Here is a 10109-nt window from a genome sequence, read left to right as displayed (position 1 = left end):
AGGGAGACAGACAGACAAGGACAGACCAACGGCAGGGCCGCCGAGCGGAGCCCTCTCCCCAAGCGGTTCCCAGCCCCGCGGGGCCCCCGGGGCCGGGCAGGGTCCTGTCCCTCCTTCCGCCGCGCCCCGGCCCGGGGCTTCCTGTGCCGCATCCTCCCTCCGGCGCCCGCGACGTGGCAGCGCGGGGGGCTCCCGAGCGCCCGCCCCTGCGTGACCCGCCCCGGGGGCGCCGGGGCCCGGCAGCTCGGCCCGGCCCCCGACTCCGGCCCCGCGCGCGGGTCCCCACGCAGCCGTCGGCTCAGGTGAGGGCGCGCCGGCTCCGGGCGGGGCTGCCGGCGCAGGTACCGGGGGCGTGTCCTGCGGGAGCGGCCCGGCAGCCGGAAGCCGGTGCCCCGGCCGTGGTGCCACCAGCGGGGGCGCGGGGCGAGCCGAGTGCGGGGCTGTGAGCAGGTGTGTCTGATTGGTTGTGAGTCCGCGAGGCAGCCTCGGGCCGATCTGTGTGTGTCTAAGCGTGTCTGATTTTCTGCGCGTCTGTGTGCGTGATTGGTCGTGTTCTGTGTGTCTGTGTCTCCGGCTGTGTGTCTGATTTTCGGTCTGTGTGTCTGGCCCGCCGGGTGTCTGTGCGTGCACACTCAATGCTGAGCCTTGGCCTGTGTGGTCTCTGTAACCGTGTCCATCACGCCAGCAACACGGCCTGGCCTCACACCTGCCTGTTGGTGCAGCCCTCCCTGCAGACCTGAGCTGCGAACCCTGGGAGGGCACCCCGTGGACAGGTGGGAAAACTGAGGCTCAGAAAACGGGCTACGTGGGAGTGGGGGGGCATGAGGATCCACCTGACTCTGGCTGACTCTTGAACCCCTGCTCAGCACCATCTGAGATGGGGCCCTGGTGATGTCACAAACAGGAAAAGTTCCCGGAAATTGAGCCCTACTTTGGAGGCCTGGAGACCCACTGTGGCCCTGTGTGTGTGTGTGTGTGTGTGTGTGCGCGCGCGCGTGCACGTGTGGGAGTGGGTATCTGTGCCCACACAGGGGTGTGGGGCCTCATGCCTGTGGGCCCGTGGCTCTGCACTGGTGTGGGCCAGTCCAGGCTTGATCCCTCTGTTCCTGCCAGTGTCTTCTTTGGCTGCCTGGACAGCAGTCAAAGAACTTAGGAAACACGGGAGCACACTGGGGTCACCAGGGCATCGGGCTCCTGTGAGCCCAGCCAGAGGCAGGAAGGGCACCGAAGGCAGTAGGTTCGGCCGAGGCACGGCCCCGGGGGGCAGGTTGGGCTCCCAGCATGCAGGGGCGGAGCGGGGATCCCAGCCTGGGTCTGAGGCCAGGGACCCTCCTCCCGTTGCCAGCTGGGTGGGCTCAGGATGAAGGCCCCGGGAGCCAGGGAGCCGGGGTAGTGTGTTGAGTGGCAGAGGGACGTGGTGAGACATGGATGCTCATGCTGGCGGGAGGAGGCGCGTCGGCCGCAACAGCTGACGAGGCCAGAGGAGGGGCTGGGGTTTGAGAACCAAGGATCACGCTCCATCACCGCGTGGGTGGGGCTCCGGCCCTCTGCCCCGGCCGGCCCGGACTCCATCCTCCAGAGAGGAGTCAGGGCCCTAGATGGAGATTTCTGGAACCCCAGCCCCTGGGAATTCTATAGGTCTTCTCGCTTCTAGAGCCAGAGCTCATCAGGATTCCAGAAACTTGGGCCCTCAAAGTTCAAACCTCCCCACTCCTGGGTCACAGAATTCTGGGTTTGTCCCGTGAGGGAGACAGAGAGGTGGGTTGCCAAGGACACGACGCTGCTTCTGGACCCCAGGCTGGGGTGAGGATGGTCCCCCCCGACCCCTGTGAGAGGGAAAAGGAGCTTTGCCACCTGGCTGGTCTGCCTGGGAACCTGTGACCTCGGCTATCACCTGAAGCCATGGTGGGGGGACTGGAGGGCCGAGCTATGGCCAGAGGGAGTCTTGCCTGTTTCCCGTCCCCTCAGGCCAAGGGCTCTACGTCACTGGGTTTTCCCCAGACATGTGAGGTCAGGGGCGTGTCTCTGGGCGGCTGAGGGGTGCATGAGGCAGGCCAACAAGGGATGGAGAGACCCAGAGGGGCAGGGGTCGCTCCAGGCTGAGGCCAGGTTGGGGCGGTGGCCGCAGGAACAGCCCGAGTCCCCAGGAATGCTCAGAAACAGCACATGCCAGGTCCCCGGGGAGGGCACGCCTGGCCCCTGGAGGAGCCCAAGCACGCTAAGCTGAAGTGGCTCGAGGGGAGCACGGCGGTCCCGTCACCCAGGACCAAGGAAAGCCCCCCACCTCCCCCGGCCTCGGTTTCCCCCCTCCAGGCCCCACCCCACCCAGGTGACAGTGGCCTGGGGAGAATCCGGAGCCGCTGTTCGGAGCTGGGTCATTTATGAGGCTCACTGAGGAGCCAAGGGACCTGGGCAAGGCGCCGAGTACCAAGATTAGGGGCAAGGGTGGCAGTCACCCCCACGTCCACGGCAGGGGCAGGGCCACAACATCCCCCGTGCCAGAGCCACGAGCACCACCCCGAGCCACGCAGGAAGACACCGAGGCAAAGAGCAGGGACGCGCTGTGCCAGGTCACATGGCAAAGTCAGGACTTAACTCTGGTCTGACCTTTTAGCAAATTCTCTCCTTCTTTAAAGAAAATTCCAAAGACTGCTATGCTCCTCGCTGGCCGGCGGGCTTCTCGGCGTTTCCACGCATCTGCATGTGACGAGGCCTGAGTTTAAATCTCAGATCAGCTCTGGCTGGCGACGTGACCTCGGGCGAGTCATTTAACCTCCCTGGGCCTTTTTCTCCCCCTCAGCAAAATGGGGGCCCTATAGGACTTTCATGGGCTTTAGCTACCTGGTGCCTTTGTGTCCCCACAGCCCTGCCTTCCCACCCTGCCCGTCCCAACGCCTCCACCTGATGCCCCTCACTGCCACGCGGGACGCTGGCGTGTGCCCAGGTGGGCTGGGGTGCTGGCACCGGCCCCTGTGGCCTCTCGTCCTGCCGTGTCCTTTTTGGGAGCTGGGCTGGCCTGTGACTGGTCTCGCTCCTTTCAACGGGCACATCTGGGTGCAGCTTACCCAGGGTGGAGCATCCCCTCCCAGGGCACCCAGGCCGAGCTGTCCCTCCAGATTTCTCCCCTAGCCCAGCGCTCCGCTCCGGGCAGCAGTTGCCCCCGCTGCTGTTTATAGCCTGTCCCCTGGGGACCTGTCACTCCAAAGGAGCTGTTTTTGGTTTCCAGAGAGGCGCTGGGTTTCTGGGTTTATTTCTTGTTAGAGAAGTGATGCCATGGAAATGGGAGCAGGGGTTCTGCGTGATGCCTGCCTGTGTGAAGGATACAGATGTCTCCCATGTAGGACCCCCCCAAACACCAATGGGCTCTGCCCCCACCCACACACACACAAATTAAAAGAAATGTAACTTCTGAGGTTGACCTTGGAGCAGGCCCAGAGCCGCAACCTCTGCCGACAGCCAGCTGCCCCCACCACACAGGCCCGCCCTGTCACGGTGCGGGCTGCGCCCTGCAGTCTGCTGTCCGCAGGGTCTGGGGGTGCCAACAGGAAGCAGGAGGTCAGAGAACAGGAATCACTTGCCTGGGGCCACACGGGGTACACCAGCGCTGGGCTTCAAACCCAGGGCTTCGCTCCCTTCTCTGTCATCTGACAAATAGCTCTTGGTGTCCTCCAGGGCTCGGAGGGGAGACAGCCCTTGTCTTTGCCCATGAAGGGCACTGGTTCTGGGGTGGGACACAGCTGGAGGCCGTGATCGTATTGCTTCTAAGTACTAAGTGGCAAGTGCCTATCAGGAAAGGTCTCCTCAAGGAGAGGGTAATTTTGCTGGGACTCTGAAGGTTGAGCTGGAGTTCACCAGACCCACTCAGACCACACTGCGGAACAAATTACCAGCAAGTCTTCTCTCTGCCCTCCCCGCTCCAGGTGCATCTGTGCTGTTGCCACTGCCGGCAGCCCCACTGCCTGCAGCCTCCGCCTGATGGGGTGGTGACCACCCCGCCCCCAGTTTGTCGCCAGAGCCATGGGGTCCAATGACAGTACCTGTTTCCAGCTGATGAACATCACCGAGGAGGAGCGGAGCCTGATTGCCTCTCCCTGGTTCGCCGCCTCCTTCTGCCTGGTGGGCCTGGCCTCCAACCTGCTGGCCTTGAACGTCCTGGTCAGAGCACGGCAAGGCAGCTCGTACACGCGTTCCTCCTTCCTCACCTTCCTCTGTGGCTTGGTCCTCACCGATTTCCTGGGGCTGCTGATCACCGGGGCCATCGTGGTGTCCCAGCACGCTGTGCTCCTCGAATGGAAAGCTGGCTGCAGCCTCTGCCACTTCATGGGCGTCGTCATGGTCTTCTTTGGCCTGTCCCCGCTCTTGTTAGGAGCCACCATGGCCTCGGAGCGCTACCTGGGCATCACCCAGCCTTTCTCCCGCCCTGTGGCCAGCTCACAGCGCCGGGCCTGGGCCACAGTGGGGCTGGTGTGGGCCGTGGCCCTGGCGCTGGGCCTGCTGCCGCTGCTGGGTGTAGGCCGCTACACTGTGCAGTACCCAGGCTCTTGGTGCTTCCTCACACTCGGCTCTGAGTCAGGAGACATCGTCTTTGGGCTGTTGTTTGCATTCCTGGGCAGCCTCTCGGTAGGCCTGTCCTTTGTGCTCAACACCATCAGTGTGGCCACCCTGTGCCATGTCTACCACGGGCAGGAGGCCGCCCAGCAGCGCCCACGGGACTGCGAGGTTGAGATGATGGCTCAGCTTATGGGCATCATGGTGGTGGCCAGCATCTGTTGGATGCCATTGCTGGTGAGTGGCTAGTAGGGGGTGAGTTGGGGATTCCTGCCACCCTTGGTAACTGGTTCTTGGTTCACCCAATATGAATTTAAATACCCAGGTTCTCATAAGGTAAGCAGACACCACGTATTCAAGTGTCCTTCCTTGAGTTCATGGGCAAGACACAAGCTCAAAATGTTGGGTTCAGGACGGAGGCAGAGGCAGTGTCCTGGGAGTGGGTGATTCAGAAATGGACACCAAAGCTCCATCTGGGTATGTGGAAGCTTTTCCAGAGGAGGGGCATTGAAGCTGAGGCTTTGCAGGATGAATAGGAGTTTGCTTGCTTGCCAAAACCAGTGAAGGCATTCTAGGTAGAAACACTGATTTATTAAAAAGCTCCTGAATCCGTATTGTGCTTAGTCTGTCTGGACTGGACCCCTAGCCCTGGCTAGATTTTCCCTTCTTAAAGGGTACTTAGCATGTTTGTTTTTTTTTCATTTTTGATTGGGTGGGGATGAGTATGGAATTGGACACTTCATGCCAAACAAGGACTTGTTGTGTTACTGCGCCTGCGATGAGTTCCCCTCCTCTATCCTCTCTGATTACAGGGATTTAAAAGATTTTTGTCTCTCAGCATAGTTTTAAGAAAGAAATGAACTTGTTTATTCATTTGTTCCTTCAACAAACTTTGAATGACTGCTGTGTTCCAAACCTGGTCTAGACACTGAGGACACAGCACAGGAACAAAACTGACTAAAATGTTTCACTTCCTGGAATTCCTAGGCAGTGGGGAAGCCAGTCAATAAATAGGGGAAATGGTAGATACTAGAAAGCAACAGGGCTGGGACAAAAACTAAACCCGTGGGATGGGAAGGCTGCAAATTCTGTTTTACTTTGTTTTGCTGAGAATGTTTTAACATGTATAAATGGTCAGAGAAGTAGAAGCATATTTTGTGACATATGAAAATGGCTTGAAATTCAAATTTCCTCATCCAAAAATTAAGTCCTCTTAGAACACAACTACTCCTACTGGTTCCCATGTAGCTTCCGCTACCGAGGTAGTGTTGGGCAGTTATGATGGGCTATTAAAATATTTACTGTGTGTCTCTTTGAGAAAAAGTTTCCCACCAAAGGAGACTCAGGAATCATTTAATCATTCAGCGATTCTAGCTAGGATGCTTTCCCCATTTTGTCTAGCAGTTAAACTCCTATTCATGTCTTAAAGCTCCAACTCCAAGAGTTTAAGGCAAAACAGGACCTATTCTTGATGTTCCAGAGGACCCTGGGGCAGATCCCAATCAGGGACTGCCAAACTGAGGGACATTTGAGCAAAGACGTGGAGGAAGTGAGGGGGTAAAGCATGCGGAGATCTGAAAGAACAGCAATCCAGGCAGAGGGAGCAGCCAGTGCAAAGGCCCTGAGGTAGGCCTGTGCTGGAGTGTGGGAGGAACAGTGAGAAGGTCCATGTGGCTGAAGCAGAGTGAGTGAGGGGGAAAGGGAGGACGTGGGGGCAGAAAGGTCATAGGGGCAGGTCATGATGGGTCTTGTGGGCCTCAGGAAGGCCTTAGGCTTTGATCTTAGGAAGGTGGGAGCCCTGGAGGACTGTGGCAGGGCATTGGTGGGACCTGGTGCTTGTGCTCAGAGGTGCCCTCTAGTGGCTGCCAGATGATGATGTTGATGATGATGATGATGGTGGTGGTGGTGGTGATGGAGAAGAAGAATATAGAAATGTTCTTGACTCTACAAGACTAGGTCTGGGAGGACAACCTAGGGACAGGACAGGAACACTTTCCTCAGAAGCACCATCCCATCCCTACAGCTGGGACCCACCCCAGGCTCTGGTTCCTTGCCTGCTTCCTGGTGGGGATTCACACTCATGCTGCCTCGGAAGGCCTCTGCCCCCAGCACTCACACCGGGCACATACACCCTGTCCAGCCTGCTCCCCTCACTGCTCCCCGGGCCTTGGAGTACCCAGAATGGGCCCTGCCTGCCCTCCAAACCATGGCAGCTGGGGCTTCGAAGTTTAAGAGTCGATCTGCTTGACAAAAGCAGGGAAGCTGTCCCTGGTGGAATCATTGAATGCTGGATGTTTTGAGTCTCCTTTGTGCACAAACTTATTCTTATCAGGCCAAAAAGTAAACATTTAAAAGTCTTTGTTACAGCTGTTCCGCTCTGCAGTTGATTGTGAAAGCTGCAATGGGCGTGTCTGGCCCCAACAGAATTTTATTTATGGATACTGAGATTTGAATTTCCTGCCACTTTTATGTGTCACAAAATATGCCCTTTCCATTTTTTCTACAACCATTTCACATTTAAAAATATTCTTAGCAACACAGGAAAAACAAAACCAACAAAATAAAAATTGGTTAAGTAAACATTTGGCCAGTGTTCTACATCCCATGGCTCCCTACTGCCCCGGAAGGAAGGCCACAGACACCCTTCCAGGCGGTTGGGAGCCTCCACTACTCCCCCAGGCCACGGCAGGGCTTCCTCTGAACCCCAGCATTGCCCATGCACCCTCATCACAGATCTGTTGTCCCCAGCCCCGCTGCAGCCACCTGGTCATGTGTCCCAGCCAAGCCCTGAGCAGACTTGCGTGGGACCAGGGTCTCTCTTGGCCAAACAGTGTCCCCAGGGTGGTCAGCACACAGGGGTGCTCAGGAAACAAGTTTAACATAATTTTAATGTAATATTTAATTTTCATATAATAGTATTTTAATATGCTACATTTAGTATAATGAGTTTCAATTATATTTAACACATTTAAAAAGATAATACACATTATATATAATATATTTTTACCATGTTGTTTTCAATATTTAATAATCGTATCAAGTGTATAATATAGTCCATATAATTGACATTAATTCACATAGCTAATTAATATATTGCATTATATTATATAATGGTCAATATACTGTACATAATTATAATTTCACGTATTATAACTAACAATTCTATTAATTATTATAGAAGTAATAATGTTATATACTATAAAATAATTTGTAAATAATATTTTACTCATCTAATATTAAGTATGAACCCAATATTTAATAAATATATTAAAAAATTAATACAGGAATTATTCAGTATGTTTGTCATAAAATTTATAAAATATAAAACTTAATTAAATATTTTATAAACTAGAAGACAAATTTTAATATCATAAATCTTTAAATATTTATATTATACAATATTAATTGTAGATACAATGTATTTATAGTATACAATCACATTATTCAATGTAATTTACTGTAATATTATATTAAACTTTTCTAAAATTGGACGTGTTTAATAGAATGATAGTGATGGCAGTAACATCTGCCAGTAACCTCTGATACCTGCAAGTTTTCTTTTCCACCATATTTAACGATGCCCAGGAAAGAGGCAGGAAACATCATTGGAAGGTCAGAGAGGTCAGGCAGCTCTCCCGAGGTCACACAGCAAAGCAGTGATGGAAGTGACCATGGGTCTCAGGGAACCACAGGTGACCTGGGCCGGTGCTGGTGGAGGGGGCAGGCCTGCCTGGCCCCATCTAACGCTCTGGGTCCCCACAGGTCTTCATCGCCCAGACTGTGCTGCAGAGCCCGCCCGCCATGAGCCCGAACAGGCAGCTGCCCCGATCCGTCGAGCGGCAGCTCCTCATCTACCTGCGCGTGGCCACCTGGAACCAGATCCTGGACCCCTGGGTGTACATCCTGTTTCGCCGGGCGGTCATCCGGCGCCTCCACCCTCGCCTCAGCACCCGGCCCAGGTCTCTCTCCCTCCAGCCTCAGCTCACCAGGATGTCCATGTGCCAGCCTAGCCCCGATTAGCCCTTGTTCCTCCCTAACGGTCACATCAGCTGGTTCTGAAGTTCCAGGAATGACTGGACCGATGGACAAAGACTTTAAGAAGCAAGATCGTGGGCTGTCTTCCAGCAGCCCTGAGGACTCCCCAGATCTTCCCTTACCCCCTTTCCAAAGCCCTTCCTCCTCTCAACCCCCCAACCCCAGGTAGAGTATGTGGGGGTGTTGGGAGGGTGTCTGGAGGAAATCAGCCTTGGGAGCTCCGAGGCAACAGCCTCCCCTTCTAGAAATCTTCCAGAAATGGGGGGACTTTGACTCGTAAATATTGCTCCCCAACCCAAGAAGGCTGTCTCGAGACCGGACATGCATGGGCAGGACACTGCCTTTCTTGCCAAAATCTCTCTCCACCCGGCTTGATTTTCCTTTGGGCTGATCGCTGACATTTGGGGTGTCAGGTTGCTGTCTAATTGGCTGCAGTGGTGAGCAGGGCTGGGCTGTTGGGGTGTGTGTTGGGGACGCGGGCGGTACTTGGTTGCAGTCCCTCCCCACCTCCCTTGCTGGCTTTACCAAGCCCTTCACAGTGTGATCACGTGGAATTCTCCCTACATCCCCACGGGAAGGGTTCTGGCAGTAAACCCACTTTGTTGTAAAGGAATAAATACCAAGGAGAGCCCTCGTAAGCCTTTCCTTCACTCAACAGCACTTGCTACTCCCCACTAAATGGGACAGCGTCTGTCTGAGCCGAGTAGGTGCTCAATAAAGATTGAAGACCAGATGGACCCCCGAGATTCCGTGTAGCCCCACAGAGCTGCAGAGTGTGAGTGCCAGCACTGTTAGCACTTAATGAAGTGGCTGACACATAGTAGGAGCTTAATTGGCACTTAGTGTGTCCAAGTCAGCCCCCAGGCCCCATGCCCGCCCTGTCCTTTGCTCTCTCCCAAACTCCCCACCAAATGACAACAAGCTGTGAGTGTAGAAGATGCTTTTATTCCCCATGAGCCCTGGAGGTACCTGAGGAGCAAACCATCTCCTGCCCCCTCCCCCTCCACAGACCTGGGATCTGCTTACACCTCCCAGAGCCAGGCCCCATGAAACTGAAGCCACTGTTTCCACCCCCCTCCCACCTGGGGGAATAAAGTCACATGCTGCTTCTAGGGCACCCAGGTTGGGGGGGGGGGCAAGACGGGATGGGGACCACAGGGTCAGAACTACATCAGCCCCAAGCTACAGCCCGCACCCATGGTGGGGGAGGGGCTCTGACTCCCTGAGGAGGAGGAGGGAGCTGTCTGCCTCCCAAAGTCTGGCTCAGGACCAGAGCTACCAGGTCCCTGAGCTGGGGGTTCAGGCATCTGGGAACACAAGAGGGACACCCTGGGTGCAAAATTAGGGATGGCAGATATGGTGGGCTGGCTGGACTTCTGGGGTCCCAGCTGCGTCCCAGCTGGCTTCTGGGGGGCTGCAGGGACCTGTGGCTTTGGGGTCAGGTGGCAAGCCAGTTGGATTCCCCCGATTCAGGACTGGTCAAGGTTCCATGTACCAGATCTTGGGGCTGGGGTTGAGGTCCAGAG

The 10109-nt window shown here is 55.5% G+C and overlaps 1 protein-coding gene across 1 annotated transcript; it reads left to right on the top strand.

Moving 5' to 3' along the window:
- The first annotated feature begins 282 nt into the window (after positions 1-282).
- TBXA2R (thromboxane A2 receptor) lies at positions 283-9365 on the top strand. Its single transcript, XM_037505057.1, has 3 exons — positions 283-302; positions 3921-4785; positions 8311-9365. Exons 2-3 carry the CDS (start codon positions 4018-4020, stop codon positions 8566-8568), a joined length of 1026 nt encoding a protein of 341 aa, XP_037360954.1. The 5' UTR covers positions 283-302; positions 3921-4017; the 3' UTR covers positions 8569-9365.
- Positions 9366-10109: the final 744 nt, after the last annotated feature.

The sequence above is a fragment of the Talpa occidentalis genome, unplaced genomic scaffold, assembly GCF_014898055.3.
Source record: "Talpa occidentalis isolate TD23 unplaced genomic scaffold, MPIMG_talOcc4v2.1 talOcc4.12, whole genome shotgun sequence".
NCBI lineage: Eukaryota > Metazoa > Chordata > Mammalia > Eulipotyphla > Talpidae > Talpa > Talpa occidentalis.
This window is presented reverse-complemented; position numbering and strand designations above follow the sequence as displayed.